This window comes from Eumetopias jubatus, unplaced genomic scaffold (genome assembly GCF_037043125.1).
Source record: "Eumetopias jubatus isolate StellerSeaLion01/CBP00866 unplaced genomic scaffold, mEumJub1_p1.0 scaffold_5, whole genome shotgun sequence".
NCBI lineage: Eukaryota > Metazoa > Chordata > Mammalia > Carnivora > Otariidae > Eumetopias > Eumetopias jubatus.
Window position 1 is genome coordinate 72,282,358 of NW_028274811.1, and position 17,692 is coordinate 72,300,049.

The 17,692-nt window shown below is 36.1% G+C and overlaps 1 protein-coding gene across 4 annotated transcripts in view; it reads right to left on the reverse strand.

The window, feature by feature from the left end:
- ARB2A (ARB2 cotranscriptional regulator A) overlaps positions 1-17,692 on the reverse strand; it is a 392,989-nt gene that overhangs the window by 183,203 nt on the left and 192,094 nt on the right. For all 4 annotated transcript variants that reach the window (XM_028089292.2, XM_028089288.2, XM_028089289.2 and 1 more), the window contains one exon: positions 369-488. In XM_028089292.2, the coding sequence (XP_027945093.1) occupies positions 369-488 (120 nt within the window). The remainder of the gene's footprint in view (positions 1-368; positions 489-17,692) is intronic.

The following is a 17,692-nucleotide window of genomic DNA, read 5'->3' on the forward strand; positions in this document are numbered from 1 at the left end:
AAAGAGTCTCCAATATTCAATAGGTCCCTTGAAATTTTAAACATTTTACAGATAACACATGCTTCAATAGTTGTACATATAACACAGGAAACAGAAGTATCATCAAATGTATGAAAATGCTCTACACTGTAGAAATTAAGAAGTAATGTGTAAATAAAGAATAGGCAAAAAGCTTTCTGGTTAGCAATGAAAAGCTCTGCCACAATAAAATAAATACACTCTTCTCAAGCATTATAAAATTTACTCACAATATTTTGTTTTCATCCTTTTTAAAGTAATTTAAGTAATGATATCAATTAAAAGTGAGTGGGGGAGGATAAGCCTGTAAAGAGTTTCGGAATTAAAAACAGAGTTAAATGTACACTCACCAGTTCAACGAAAGCAAGTCCTCCATAGCTGTGAGCAACAAAAAACACATTCTCAGCTGCAGACTGGGCTATGAAATGGTCCCACACATAGATTGCATGTTCTTCAGGAGAACCATTTTCCTACAAAGAAAACAAATATCATATATTATGTACTGTATCTAATTATATCATAGTAATCAAAAATTAAATTATATGCTTGCTTACATAGCTTAAGAAATAAGATGGTTATATCTCACTGTAATACCAATGCAAAAGAACTGCCACTGAAAATTCAAATTAGAGAATAAATTATTCAAGTATTAGTAAATTACTGCCAAGCTTAATTGCTACCATAATCTTCAGAAACAAAATATTCAAAATATTGTATTCTGGTATATCTGAGATATTAAAATATACATGTATGTACTTGAGAATTGTATAGCAGAAAGTTATAGCGGTCTTATGATAGAAGAGTATAACACTAAAAATTCAGTTACATTTCTATATTTATATCTGAGAATATTTCTATTATAAGAAATATAAATCTGATTTGATTTTATAAAATTTGAAGTATCTCTATAAGCTGAAAGCAGAAAATTACTAACAAATATTCTCTATTTAAATTATTTAAAAATATACTTTTTTGTAAAAGTGTTTTCCGTACACATTTTATTTCTAGAACTGGGAGAAATCTAAACATATAACCTGCTAAATCCTAATAAATGTATGTATGTTGCTTTAATTCAAAGGTTTTAAAATAATTTCATTTTGTTGTATTTATTTTGATAGTTGACACATATTGCAGTTAAAGCTTAAACCTGGATAATGGGGGGGGGGAACCCAAAGAGCTAAATAATACTGATCAAAAAACAAACTGATAAAAACTAAAGGAGTTCATGAAAACACTTTGTGTAAGTACTTCCTCGAAGCTTTAACGCTAAAGACTCCCTAAAAATGTCATGGTATTAGACAATGAAGACAATTTATTCACATTTTTCATCTTAGAAATTTTACACTATCATATTAAGGTCCAAAACATGACTTCCCTTGCTACCTAGAAGCTATTGTTCCCTGATGTCTAGTTCTACCCCAGATTTATCTTCAGTGCTCCAAACCTATATATCCAAGTGCTTGACAGTCATTTACTTTTTGATGTCCCACAGATCAAACTCAACCAGTTCAACATTGCGCTAGAAATTTCCTCTACAATCCTATGTCATTGTCTTTGCTCCCCACCTCCAGGCAAAATCTGGGCATCCTTTATTTATCTCTTGTTCAAATTCCACATATAATCAATCATTAAAACCCTGTTGATTTTGTCCCCAGCTGTATCCTAAATCCATCCACTTCTCTCTCTTCTCATTTCCTCTGGCTTAGCTCAAACCATTATCATTTCACATGTGGATGACTACAGTGGTTCCCAGTCCATGTTTACTGCCTTTAGGATTGCCTATTTAAATGCTTTAATTCTATAATAAGAACAAACTTTTAAAAATGCAAATATGAACATGTTGCCATGTTATTCACCTCCTGCTTATTAGATGCTTCAAAGCTGATTCATTGCCCTCAGGATCAAGTTCAAACTCAGTATGATATTTAAGACCTTTAATAATCTGGCTTCTACCTTCAACTGCATCTCTTAACACTGCTCTGCAATGTAAGGCGACCCAAAAGAAACCATTTTCCTCCAGTAGGAGACCACAGAGAACACACTCTGTGTTCTAATTGCAGGGAACAACTTCCAGTAACCTAACTGTGCCAAACTTTCTTTTCTCTGTGCTATTTCCTTTGTTTAGAAAGTGATTCCCGTGCTCTGCCCTCACCTCACCCATCATCTTCACCTACATAATTCGTACTTGTTTTTCAAACTCAAACAAGACATCACCTTCTGTCAAAAGTCTTCCCTATCACCCCTAAGGCTGGGTAATGTCCTACAAAACATCTTGTGCATTCTCCCTTATTACACTGAATAATTTGTATTGTAATTGCTTGTTAGATTATCAGTCTTGAGGCCAAGAGTTCTGTCTTGTTCATTACATCATTAAATTAGTGTAATAAATAAATAATGAAAATACAACATTTATTTTCAGGATGATTGCTTACAACCTTGTAGTCATATACTAAAATACAAATATGCTTTTAAAGACACCTATTGGTAACATATGTATGAAATTACCCACAAAGTACATAAAATAAATAAAAATATAAATATAAATAAAAGAATGGTAATTGGAAAGAAATCCATGTAGGGTATTTTTGGCTTTAATAATTTAACTTACATTAGTTTAAAAAGTAGGAAATGGTTATTATAAAAATTAGCATAGTGGTTAACTCTAAGGAAGAGAGACAGTTGTGAATAGGAAATAGATTTCTAGTGGCTGGCAGTGGTGCATTTCTTGACAGGAGTGATAGTTACACAGATGTATTCTTTATAGTTACAGTCAAACTGACTAATACAAACTTAGCAGTTTTCTGTACATGTATGTAGAGAGACCACAGAATTTACTATACAAACTTTTGAGAGTGAAGAAAGCTACTACCAGTTACTGTATGAGAAGAACAGGTCTAAACTGGGACTGCCCAGAGAAAACACACACCCCGGTCACCCTAATTATATCTTACAATGAAAGAAATGTAAAAACAAAACAGGAAGACAGATAACAGACGTTCCACCTGCTGACAGTAGGCAGAACTATCTTATATAACTTGATGGATCTAAACATCTTTATATGCAGAAAATAAAAACATAGAGGAGATTACTCTGTCCCCATTAGGTTTTCTGCTGAAAGTAGAGGCGTAAGGATGATAAAAAGTAAGCTACGATTCTGGCCTTTAATGTGTTGGCAATTTCACAAGAGTGTTAACACATAAAGATATAAGGGGTAGTAATGTGTGAGGAGTATTACTTTCTCTATTCCTGGCAGACTATCTCAACATCCAGTCCAATGGACCTGTCATAAATCCATACAATGCGCCCTCCATGAGGTCCTCCATGCTTTCTTCTCACAGTTACCAACTTTTCCGTTGCACTGTTGACACCTGATCTGTCCCATCCTTTCCATTCCCAGATCACTTTGGGTCCTCTTACAAGATTCCTAATTATTCTCATTTCTAGTAGATTTTGCCTTTACTGTGTTGCCAGATCAATCTTTCTGAAGCCTGGCCCTGATCAACCACTCTCTAGCCCTAAAAAGTCATTTACTGAAATGGTCCCTAATGCCTACAAAATAACTGGAACTCTTAACCAACATCTCCTCTAAATCTACCTTTCAAGTCTTCCTTCTCACTATTTCCAGGAACCTTATTCATGCTCCAGGAAAATCTGGACTACACACTAATACAGATGATTACCAACTTACAGTGGTTTGACTTAATGATTTTTTGACTTTACAGTGATAGGAAAAAATACACATTCAGTAGAAACTGTACTCCAAATTTTGAATTTTGATCTCTTTCTCAGCTAGCAATCTATGGTACAATCCTCTCTCATGATGATGGGTGGTGGCAGTGAGCCACAGCTCTGTCAGCCCCATGATCACTATGGTAAATAACCAATACACTCAATAACCATTCTGTATCTATACAACCTTTCTGTTTTTCACTTTCAGTACTGTATTCAATAAATTACACTTTATTATAAAATATAAAACATACATATGTTTATAAATTATAAAACAGCCTTTGTGTTACATGATTTTGCCCAACTATAAGCTAATGTGAGTGTTCTGAAAATGTTTTAAAGTAGGCAAGGCTAAGCTATGCTGTTCTGTAGGTTAGGTGCATTAAATGCATTTTTGATTTACAATATTTTCAACTTACAATAGGGTTCACTGAGATGTAACTCCATTGTATGGCAAAGAAGAGCTGCAGTCTGAAAACCCTAGACAAAGTTCTACCATGAAATTCAGTCTGGGATCTCATGGTGCAGCTCTGATTAGGCAAAACTGAAAAGCAGAGAACACATCCAAGACAGCAGTTCAGTAATTCATATATGAAGTGATAAAGACCGTAATAATACTCAGGGTGATAGCAGAGTGAATGGAAAAGAAGGGACGGAATGAGTCATTACAAAGGAAGAATCAGCAAAACTTTGTGACTCATAGAATATGAGGGAAACTGCCAATGAGGCCCAAAGGACCCATCTATGACTAAAGGAGAGCTAAGAACCAACAGTTCTTTCCACCATCACAAATAAGACTACTGTTTTCAGAGATTAGTATCATAGTTGAGTCTTTCCCTCAACAATCTATGGAGTCAATAGTTGTTAAGAGTGGCCTGTCAGCAGTAGGAAAAAGAAAGCTCAAGTATCCACGTGCCCCAAGTGCTTAAACATTTTCAGCCTGATTTTAAGGTTATCAAATTACTCTCTAGCTTTAGATTTTAAAACCAAATGTTCTAAGAACTGAGAGACAACTGAAAAAATGCCTACAATACCCAGTAAAGGGAGGGGGGGGCATCTATAGTCACAACTAAATAATTACACAAGACTATTCTGAGCCACATTTGCCATCTATTGACCCAAAAATATATAGGGAAGCACCAGCCATTCCTTTTTAGTGGGAGCCTTGTAGCAGCTCCTGTACCAGACCAGACAGCCTTCCAGGAGTTACTGTCTTTGGACCATGAAATATTAGTTTGGGAGTGAGGGAATCAGACTCACCTTGGGCAGATGCAAGAGTTATCCTGCCTTAAAAGTCTTATATTGCACAAAAGCTAATATCCTCTTGCAACAACTCCATAGGCATGGCTTCCAGGATCCCTGCCTGCAAGGAACATGGCCAATTACAAGAGTTACTAGCCTCAGGGAAGATCAAAGCTTTGGTATTCATAGTTCGTTATAATTTCTTCTAATTCAGAAGCAGTTTACCAATCAGGGGTCATTTTCTATCATAGGCAGTGTTCCCTAGCAACTATGCACTTACTGTGGATGCTATGGTGTGCTTCCCAGAATCCCCTTTAGTTCTATGGTACTCATTTCCTGAGTTGTTGCAAGTGTTAGCAGCTGACAGCTTTAGCTGAGGCACTCTCTAGGAACTGCTCTCAGCCAAAGAAAGTTATCTAGCCTAAAGTTACAATCCCATCTCTGAGGCAACTTACACCCCATGATGCGTCAAAATGACATGGATCTGTAAAGGCTCTAGCTCATGCCTTGAGGCAAGACATCTCTGAAAAGCCATCCCAGATCCAGAGATCAACGTGGAGTTAGATGAAGCCTTTGTTCTGACTGTACTGGAATTCAACCTCTTCTGCCAAATTCTATTTTTTAAACTCCCCTACAGGTGCTGATTCCAAGAGAACTCCCCAACAAACTTCCTGCATGCACCTTCAGAATCTATTTCCTGGGAAAACCAATTTAAAACACCACCTTATCAGGCTTCCAGGGATATAGAGCTAGAAAGTCAACTAAAGATCAAATTCTCATGTAGAAGGGGAAAAGATTTTGCTAACTTTTGACCCACAATATCTTACAAGAAATACATGGAAAATATATATCTATTTACATATATTATTAACCTGATTATGTTTAAAACTACTGCAAAATATTGTCAGTTCAAGTTTACCTATCACCTCTACTATTAGCCAGGTGGCTTAAATTGAATCCTGTACTATTTCACTGGTTCTTCTCTATCCTTCTATTTCTTTAATTTGCCAAGGCATTTCTCCTTCCTCCTAGAATATATGCAGTTTGAAGGTAGATTCTGTTTTGGATTTGGATAAGAAGTATAATACAAGGCATGCTATGGGCATTTAATAAGTAACTAACAATATTGTTGACAAAATATTATGAAGAATGTTTCAAAACTAAGACAAAGGAGTATTTACACTCCATTTCAGGAATCTAGCTTAGATGTGGTTGATAATGTATACCATTGTGTAACTACCACTACCATCATGGTAGAAAATCATTTTCATAATCCCAAAAACCTTTCTTTTGTGTCCTTTCGCAGTCAGATTCCTCCCTCCTCCATTTTTTGACCCTGCCAACTGCTAATCTACATTTTAACACCATAGTTTGGCCTTTCTAGAATTTCCTATCATTCAAATCATATAATATGTACTTTTTTTGTCTAGCTTCTTTCATTTAGCCTTTTTCTTTGTTGTGGATGAATAAATGGCAGAAAATTAATACTAGGTCTTAAGCTAGGTTCAGTTTCTCTCTCATAAGGTGGCAGAAGCTATTCAAGGAAAAGAAGAATATGTTTAACTTTCAGAAAACAAGCTTTTTCATTTCACAAAGACTCTTTTTTCGTATGAACCTGGCCCACCTGTACATGTTATCTATATAAGTAACATTCTCGTCCCTTTTTCTTAAAAGCCCTTCGCCATTTGGTTCATTGTTGCAAAGAGCAGCAGCTTTGGTTATGCCTGCATAGTGGGAAGGATATTAAATGTATTTCAGCAGTGCAGTATACAGTGATTGAAATTACATATATGGGGGTCAGACTACCTAGGTTTGAACTCTGGCTCTGCCATATACTAGCAGTTTTCTTGAGTAAGTTTCTTAATTGTTCTTTGCCTGTTCATCTAATTATGGGAATAATAATACAACATTGTCCAGGTTAAATGAGTTACCATTTATAAAGTATTTCGATCTGTACCTGCCTTAATATGGGCTATAGAAGCATTATTATGATTTCACTGTAGGCTGCACTGAGAAGAAAGCCTAAATTTATTAGAGTGAATAGAACTCATTAATAGCATAGTTTTGGAATCTAAGACTCCTACCAGCTCTAGCTGCCTCCCATTCCAGGTTACCCCCATTTTGTGGCAATTATGGCCGAATCACAAAGCATTTGGCACCATTTCCATAAATAATGGACCATAATTATTTGCTTATCTATTTTTTTACTAACTTCTTGTTAGTTAATTATTATTTAAACTTTATATTGAAACAGATTTAAAAAAAAAAAGGAAGGTTTATTTAGCCCAATATGATTTAAAAGGATGGGCAGTAAGGTAGTATAGCATAGCAGGTCAGATGCTAGAACCAGACAGATTAGCTTGTGATCTGGCATCTGTATGACATTGGGCAAATTATGCTCTGGAAACTTGAAGATTTGGAATATCTATGTCATAATGTCATTATAAACATTAAATGAGGGAGAGGATATAGCCAGTTCAAGTGGTTTGTGTCCTATGCAAAATATGGTGATAACTTGGGCTGAGGTAGTAAGAACAGAAATTAGGAGAAGTTTATGGATTCTAGAAACATTTTGGAGGATAAATTGAACTGGATAAATATGAGAGATAGGAGAAGAGGAAAACATCAAGGATGACTTCTAGAGTTTTGGCTTGGAAAACTGGTGGGTGGAGATACCACTTAGCAAAATGAGAAAGACTGAAGGAAAACAGGTAATGGGGAGCCTGGAAACCAATTCAGATTTTACTTTTGGACATGCTAAGCTTAAGATATGTGAAACTCAAATATGTTTGATACAGTTCTGAATACTGATCCTTTGTCAGTTATCTTTGTTCTGTTTATAGCCATTTATAATTTATTAACGTAGCCATATTGACAAGGTAACATAGCCTTGAATCTGTCTTTTAAGATTGATAGCTGTCAGTAATATCTTGACAACCTAAAAATGTCGAGGCAAAAGTTGATAGCTGTAAGATATCTCTAGCTTATTGATTCTTTTGTCTATTTTCATTATGTTTAAATCTTATGAAATTGACACTTTTTAAGGTCAGAAATGTCTAATATTGGTAACTTCACATGGATCAATTTAATATTTAGAAACAAAATAATGGTGCTTTGTTTTTGAAAATGTTTTCATTGTATGTATGCTATAGCATTAGTTTTTATGCATTCACATATACCCCTAGTCCTTTAATCACTGTTAAACACAAATGCATACACTGTTTTTTAAAGATCGCATGTTTGAAATATGCCGAAATGAAGATAAATTTTTAATCCTAATTATTTAAATGGACTGAAATTAAATTACATCTCACGTGACATAAAATATATTTTACACATAACTATTCTTATAAATGCCTGTTCTGTACTAATGTACAATTTATACTTTATTTATGTAGAGGACTTAACAGAATCATCTAAAAGCTTAAAGCTAAAGCATAATTTTCTTGTGTGTATCTTTCTAGGTTTTGGCTCAGATGGTGTTTGTATTTCATTTCTTCTGGAAGAGTACCGAATTGGCCAGTTTCTAAAAATATAAATTTTCTTTCATCTTGTACCTGTGGATGAGTTGGGTACAAGATGGTAATGTACATTTTTGCATCCTCAAAAATCCATTTGACGTGGGTTTTTTGCCTCCATTTAGATTTTGTTGAGATTACATTTTACCTAATGAAAGTCTTAGCTTTGTAAAATAACGCACCTTAATTTGTAAATTTTACTGTAAAAAAAAGGTGTAGATTTTATATTAGTGTTCTTCCTCTGGTTGATGTTTCCAGTGTAAACAGCAAATCAGTGATAGTGCTAAGGACTGTGGGTGGGGGTAGGAGTGTATGTATTGTGTGAAGTACGTGACTCAACTAAAAGTAGTGACATAGGTTATATGCTAGTTTAACATCCAAAATGCTAGATTTTAGTATTCATAATTTTCTTAGTAGATATGCTTACCAATATAATCACAGAAAGATTTATGTGAAATAAAAAAATAATCTTGACATTTTTATTTTAAAATTGGACATTTAAAAAAACCTTCAAATTAAGTTTTCATTTTACTTTTCCTAAAATCAATTCTAAGTTTAAAGTATACATTTTAGGAGCTTTCATTTTATAACTTTGTAGCAACAGGTTACCTGAAGAAAAAAATCTGTCAAATTTGGCAATGGTTCAGAAAATATGTGAACCTGTCACTGCAAGCAGTCTCAAAGGGCGAAATGCTTTACAGGAGCTAATTAACCTTAGAAAATAATTACACAAATATGCAAATGTTGTTTAGATAATTCCATGTGTTATCAGCCAGGTAGTCCATCATAAATGCAGACTTTGCAATGCCTAGGTAGTAGAATCTGGCATACGTGATAAGGCTTTGGTTATTGCATCACTTCTCTTTGGCATTTAACAATGATGGCAAGAGTACATCAGGAAATCCAACCTGTACTCTGAGTACAGCCCAGTTCCACAGTGTAAATATCCTATGCATTCTGGCACCAGCAAACTCTAATTAATAGATTCACTTCTTTTCTTTTCATGCACTTTGTGTATTTATATATTCTAAAATCATCCAGCTTGAAGTTACTCAATACAAAATGAACTCTGGTGTGAAATTCATGGAAAAACCTACAGAGAAGATTTAGTATGTTTGCATTTCTGTAATTGAAGCATATTAGAAAGTCTTTCTTAGTGAAATCTGTATAGTTTCAAAATACATTGCTAGTAATATACACTCTCCTGATTATGGTTTGTAAATATGTAATGGTTGTAGACGCAGTGTGGGCTGCAGGTTGGAAATGACACAAAATTACCTAAGAACACCATCATCTCTTTCATAAAATTGGAATTTTAGTAATATAGTAGGGGGCAGCAAATATTTGGCAGAATTTGTTTTATCTCAAAATGGTGGGGATCTGGCTCTCTTAAAAAATGAATAGTAAAAAGCTATAATTTTGTGAAAGCCTTGGGAAATAGTCACATATGAAAGACAACTTTGTTATAGCCAAGATTTATCTCCGTTATCACCTTTTTTTTAAATAATATTTTTCTTCAAGTTTTTACTTAAATTCCAGTTAGTTAATTATACAGTGTAATATTACTTTCAGGTGAAGAATTTAGTGATTCATCACTTACATATAACACCCAGTGCCCATTACAAGTGCCCTCTTTAATCCCCATCACCTGTTTAACCCATTCCCCCACCTGCCTCCCCTCCAGCAACCCTGTTTGTTCTCTGTAGTTAAGACTCTATTTTCTGGTTTGCCTCTCTCTCCACCCCCCCATCTTCATCTGTTTTGTTTCTTAAATTCCACAGATGAGTGAAATCATATGATATTTTTCTTTCTTTGACTGATTTATTTCACTTAGCATAATACCCTCTAGTTCCATCCATGTTGTTGCAAATGGCAAGGTTTCATTCTTTCTTATGGCTAATATTGCAGTGTGTGTGTGTGTGTGTGTGTGTGTGTGTGTGTGTGTGTGTGTGTGTGTGTGTGTGTGTGTGTGTACACACACATACCACATCTTCTTTATCCATTCACCAGTCAATGGACATTTGGCTCTCTCCATAGCTTGGCTATTGTTGATAATGCTGCTATAAACATCAGGGTGCATATATCCCTTCGAATCTGTATTTTTGTATTCTTTGGGTAAATACCTAGTAGTGCAATTGCTGAATTGTAGGGTGGTTCTATTTTTAACTTTTTGAGGAACCTCCATACTGTTTTCTAGAGTGGCTGCATTAGTTTGCATTCCCATCAACAGTGCAAGATGGTTCCGCTTTGTCAGCATCCTTACCAACACCTCTTGTTTCCTGTATTGTTCATTTTTGCCTTTCTGACTACTGTGAGGGGATATCTCATTGTACTTTTGATTTGTATTTCCCCGATGATGAGTGACGTTGAGCATCTTTTCATGTGTCTGTTGGCCATCTGGATGTTTTCTTTGGAGAAATGTCTATTCATGTCTTTTGCTCATTTTTTAACTGGATTATTTGTTTTTGGGGTGTTGAGTTTGATAAGTTCTTCATAGATTTGGGATACTAACCCTTTATCAGATACGTCATTTGCAAATATCTTCTCCCATTCCAAAGGTTGCCTTTTAGTTTTGTTGATTGTTTCCTTCACAGTGCAGAAGCTTTTTTCTTGATGAAGTCCAGTCATTCATTTTTGCTTTTGTTTCCCTTGCCTACAGAGACGTGTTTAGTAAGAAGTTGCTATGGCCGAGGTCAAAGAGGTGGCAGCCTGTGTTCTCTTCGAAGATTTTGATGGTTTCCTGTCTCACATTTAAGCCTTTTACCAATTTGAATTTGTTTCTGTGTATGGTATAAGAAAGTGGTCTAGTTTCATTCTTCTGCATGTTGCTTCTATCCAGTTTTCCCAACACCATTTGTTGAGAAAATAATATTTTGAATAAAACTATCTCTTAATTGTATGTCCCTAGTCCTTCAAAAAATGGAATTCATTTAACATCGTTAACTTTGTTTTGATGATTCAGGAACACTATCGTTTCTGTCTGTTATTGTGCTTTAAATGTAGTGCTGCACTCATCTTGTTCAGTAACAGTAGTTTCAGACTTTTGCACTGTATGTGCTCTTCTAATTTTTGTGGGTTTTTGGTTTCTTTAGTTACTATCAAACTTTCAGCTATCATTTCTCACTCTTAAACCCATTTGAAACAACCCCTCTGATTTGATATTTGTTAGATATGAAGGTGTAAAGACCCTGCTCAGATGCTGATTCCCCCTAAGAAGACAGGAGTAGTCAGTCATTCAGGAGGATTTTTAAATTTCTTTGTCATTCACTTGTTTTATTATAAAAATCATGTATTTTGTAGAAATTTTGAAAAGTTTCTTAAAATCGAAGAAAATTGAAAACGATCTTAAAATCTTGTACTTAAAATCGGTACAATTTACAGTATATAAATTATATCTCAATAAAGTTGACCAAAAAGAAAAGAAAAAAATCAAGTGGTAAATCTTTTTTCCTAAACAGAGTTCATGAAACCTACTGTAAATAAAGTTTTATTAGAACAGAGCCATGTCCACTTGTTTATGTATGATGCTTTTGCCTTACAACAGTGGAGTTCAGGAGTCGTGACAAAGTCCATATAGCCTGAAGGATTAAATTAGTTACTCTCCAGCTTTTTAAGAAAGCTTGTTGACCCTTGCTCTAAATACTTATGATCTCAGTTCCAGCTTAGAACAGCAAATTAAACATCCATATCTGACAGCATTATCTCTCCAAACCCACAAAAACTATAATAAAAGATTTTTTTTTTCTTACAAAGATATAAATCCACAAGGCCTAGGAGGAAAAGGTAGGGGAGAAAACACTATGACATTTTGGAAGATGGAGAGCAGACAGAAGAATGGTAACCAATTCAGCAGGTCTAAGAAAGTCAAATCCCAAGCTGGCCATGGGGAAAGCTGAGTATCAACTCCATTTATATTGCAAAATTCTCTAAAGCACAGGGATAGGATTCTAGGTACCTCAGGGTTGAAGGAAAGTAGGATATATGTAATGAGGCTTCCTGAAAGTAGTTGTTTTCCTGTCTTCCATTATCTTTACACATCCTGACAGGAGAGACTTTCAAATGGGTTTATCAGTAACATATGCAAACTGAATGTAGAATATGGTGATGTGCTTTCTCTCTTTTCCCCCAGCCTTCACCTCTTCTAGACTGTAAGCAGTCAGATCCTCAGTCTTTAGGCAGAAGACCAGAAGACTCTTCTTTGAGAAATCAAACTAGGCTGACTACACTAAAAGTTCTAAAGACACAGATGAAGAGAGAAAGACAAATACTATGTGATTTCACTTATATGTGAAATCTAAAACCACAACAACAAAAAATCCCAAAATTGAACTCACAGAAAGAGAGAATAAACTGATGGTTGCTAGGGGTTGGGGGTAGGGGAAATGTATGAAGGTAGTCAGAGGGTATAGATTTCCAGTTATAAGATAAGTTCTGGACATGTAATAAACAGTATGATGACTATAGTTAACAATACTATACTGTATGTTTGAAAATTGCTAAAAGGGTAGGTTTTAAAAGTTCTCCCCAACAAACAAAAATGTAACTAAGTGAGCTGATAAATGTGCTAACTTTATTGTGGTAATCATTTTGCAATGTATACATACATAAAATCACTATGTTGCATACCTTAAACTTACACAATTGTTATATTTCAATTATATCTCAATAAAGCTGGAAAAAATTTCAACACACCGAAAAAGAGAGAGAGAGAGAATGAGAGAGAGAGATACAAACTGGTGGGGGTGGGCGTGGTGGAAAATCCTCAGCAACTAGATTACTCAGACTGCCTACAGTGAAGCTCAAACATCATAAGCCCCATCCTTATGCTTACAGGTTCCAATTAGCTTTTTAATGCCCACTAATAAACATGAACAGACTGCCAAACATTACTGGACATATGAAGAAAGCCTGCAATACAAAATATACACACCAGAATAAACTGAAACTTTGAGGAAAGAAGAAAATTTCAAAAACACTACCATTATCTGTAGAGATGAGAGAAGATAGTGCATGCATAAAACAAGAACAAGTGTATTATTAAAAAGAGATAGTCAAAGAACAAAGGACTCTTGCAAATTAAAAGCAAAAAACAGCAGAAAGGAAAAGTTTGATAGAGGAATTAGATGATTAAGTTAAGGAAATCTCCTAGAAGCGAAAGATATAAAAAATAGAAAAGTAGTAAATCCAATGCTAAGTCTAAGAGATTCATCATCCAAAACAGTTCTAGAAGAAAAAAAAAGAAAAAACACAAGGGAAGAAATCAACAACAAAATATTTAAGAACATTTCCCAGAGCACTAGCTGCTAGAATGAAAAGGCTGGCAAAGTACACTGTACTTTGCATGAATGGAGAGTTATATAAAGGTATATCACTGTGAAATTTAGAATCCAGGAATAAAAAGAAGATTCTATAATTGTCAAAATAGAAAAATGGTTAGGATTCAGAACAACTCTGGAATTTTCAATAGCAAAAGAAGAATCAAGAACATGATAAAAAAAGAAGTCTTCAAAATCCAAAAGGAAAATAATATCCAACTTATAATTCTATAGCCAGCCAAAATATCATCAAATATAAGATAAAAACATTTTCAGACACACAAAGATGAAAAAAATTGTATCTCATTACTCTCTTCTAAAGAAACAACTGGAAGATGTGCTCTTTCAAAGTAAGAAATAAACTAAGAAAAATGAAGAGACGAGCTATAGGAAATAGAAGAAATAAGAAAGTGACAATAGGAATCTTCAAGAAAATGGTGAAGGAAGATCCCACGATGATAGCTGCACATCAGATGCAGAGGGCAACCAGACTAGGTGGCAGTAGTGCGACTTAAGAGACAGATATGCTGAGGACTGTCATGGACCCCCACTACCACCATATCATCATCATAAGATATAATGACCTAATGAGTCTGACCTAGATTTCTATTTGTATTTGGCTTCTCCCAACCATACACTGATAAGATTCTTGCCCCCTATTCATGCTCTTTCACTGTTTCAGCTGAGGACACTAAATATACCTCACAAAAGCATTGTATTTTCACTAAATTAGGAGCTAGTGGTAGACCAAGGGAAGCTGAGAAATACGAAATACAGAACAGCACACTCCTTCTAGTCATTTTTCTGCTGATTTTCTCTGCCAACTGATCCAACTATGGAAAGCCAAGTTTTTCAAGACTACATTGTTCCTTGACTTTACTGTAAAAGGGTTATGGTTTAAATGTTGAGGGAAGTTGAGGTCAGAGCATAATCCAAAGTATCTGTTCAGCTTATCTTCTACTATGGGCTTTCATCTAATATTAACAATATTTTCCTTTCCTTATACAATATTTATGCCTGTGCTTACTGCTCAATATTTCAAGTTGAACAACACATTATTTATGAATACATAAAGTAATGGTGGGAGTTTTACTCCTAGTTGTACTGCCCAGTATCCCAAACCCTAACCCCACAAAACTGAAAAACTCATTCTCCCATCTGCTTTGAGAGTTGATGGCTGACAGCTCTTGCAGCCAAACCACTCACTCCTGCAATTGATTTCAGGGGAAGAGAACTAACATGCCCAAGATTATGCCTCCTTTTTGGAGGGCAACTGCTTCCAATGGCTGGTTAGTGCTGGCTCCCTTGCCCCAGTTTGGGAGAATTATCTTTGATCCCTATGAAGGCCAACTATGATTCCTTCAATTCCCTACAGGTGTTTATCCTGAGAATAATCTCCAGTAAATTTCTACTGGCTCATTAGGTAATTATGCTCATCTCTCTATCAGTCGGCTTCTAAGGGAATTTGATCTATGACAGTTGGTTCCAGTGAGCAGTCTGAAAAAGTTGACTCTAAGGTAGAAATGTGTTGCTGAATTAGCTGCCCATTGGCTAGCCAGCAACAAGACCGCAAAGCCTGTAGTAGGTGGAATATTGATAACCCTGGCATACAGTAGTAGTGCAACCATTCAAAACTTTCATTAATAATGAACTGGAAGTATATACTGGTAGAAAGGAATACACCAGCAGGTACATGTATTGGCATTGAAAAGTATATCATTAATAAGACTATAGAACTGGATGGCCATTTCCAAGGGCAATAGATGTTTTGGGGGGAAAAAAAAACAGTGACAGGCTGAGAGTGATTAATCAGCACAAGACTAACAGTGAAAGCCAGAGAATGATCAAGGAGGGCAGAGCATTCACTTGGATAAGGAGAGTTTATTGATACATAAATACTTTCTCAGGATACAGGATTTAATACCTGTCTAAATTTTCTATTGCTGCACAAACACATTACCACAAACTCAGTAGCTTAAAACAACACAAATCCATTATCTTATACTTCTGTATAGCAGAAGTCTGATATAGGTCACACTGGGCTACCTACAATCAAGGTGTCCTTTCTGAAGGTTGATTTTTTTTTTAATTTTTAAAAAAGATTTATTTATTTATTTTAGTGGGGGGGGGGCATATAAAGAGACTCTCACCTTCCGCAGTAGGAAAGCAAAAGAACCCAAGGAGTAGGCCCAGTAGGCCCTTTTGTAATGGTAGAGCTCCAGAGAAAACTGGACTCTCAGGTGTGCAATGTGGGGTTAGGGCCCTAATTCACAAGGAGTGGGACCTTGAGACATGGAGTGGAGGCATCTTAATTTCTTAAGTCCCCAGATTCCCCTGAACCTTCACAGGGCCTGCAGAAGTAGCCTGTGCCTTGGAGTTAAAAGCTAGTGCATGCTTGAAGATGATGCAGAAGCCACTGCCTTTCCCAGACATGTGCTTCCTTGACCCGCCACTCTCACTCCCACTTCTAACCCTAGCCCAATAACTAGGATAAAGCCACAGGATACCCTAGCCAGGGAAGTGCTGGGCCTCCTAAGAGAGGAAAGGGACAATACCATGAAGGAGTTGCAGGGCTTAGTCAATACTTACATGCAGGAGCAAGGGGAGTACATATAAAGATGCTGGATCAAGGAGGACAGAGCATTCACTTGGATAAGGAGAGTTTATTGATATATAAATACTTTCTCAGGATACAGGATTTAATACCTGTCTAAATTTTCTATTGCTGCACTAACATATTACCGCAAACTTAGTGGCTTAAAACAACACAAATCTATTATCTTATACTTCTGTATAGCAGAAGTCTGATATAGGTCACACTGGGCTACCTACAATCAAGGTGTCCTTTCTGAAGGTTGTTTTTTTGTTTTAAATTTTAAAAAAAGATTTATTTATTTATTTTAGTGGGGGGGGGTGTAGAGGGAGAGGGAGAAACTCAAGGAGACTCCACGCTGAGCATGGAGCTGGTTATGGAGCTGGAGCTCACAACCCCGAGACTATGACCTGAGCTGAAACCAAGAGTTGGATACTTTAGCTACTGTGCCACTCAGGTGCCCTGCCTTTCTGAAGGTTTTAAGGGAAAATCCATTTCCTTGCCTTTTCCAGTTTCTAGAGGCTTCCCCCTTGGCTTACAGCTCCTGCCCTCCATCTTAAAGCCAGCAGCCTTGCACATTTCTGACAATGCTTCCAGAGTCATAGCTCTTTCTCTGACTCTCATTTTTGCTTCCCTCTTCTACTTTTAAGAACCCTTATGGTAACATTGGGCCTAGTTGATTAATCTAGGATAATCTCCCTATTTTAAGGTCCTTAATGTTAATCACATCTGCAAAAAATGTTTTTGCCATGTAAAATAATACACTCACAGGTTCCAGGGATTAGAATGTGGGCATCTTTGGAGACCATTATTGCCTACCACAACATCCTAGCATGAACTCTGAGAGATGGGGATAATTCCTTGGTAGGATCACTCTTAGAAGTCTGCAGAAAGTAATGACCTATACTAAGTGAAGACCTTGTGTTACATTATCATAACTCACCACTGAGTGTCCATCACAGAAGAGGCAATAAACAATCAAAAAGATAAGAAGGCTCAGCCAGTTTACATCTGTCAGACTCTGATAGCTGGCTAACTCAGAGCTGGCACAATCAGTGCATGAATGGGGCAGCCAGAGTGGCAAGGGGAGATGTGATGCATAGACCCACAAGCATGCATGCGTTTCACTCACCAAGGTGGACTCAGGTACTACCATCTAATGAATAATTCAGCAGAGTGAGAGGCAACAGAAATACCTTTGGAGTGTGTGTGCGCACGCGTGCGTGCGTGCATGTGTGTGTGTGTGTGTTGGGGAGGGGTAAGGTTAGAAGACTATT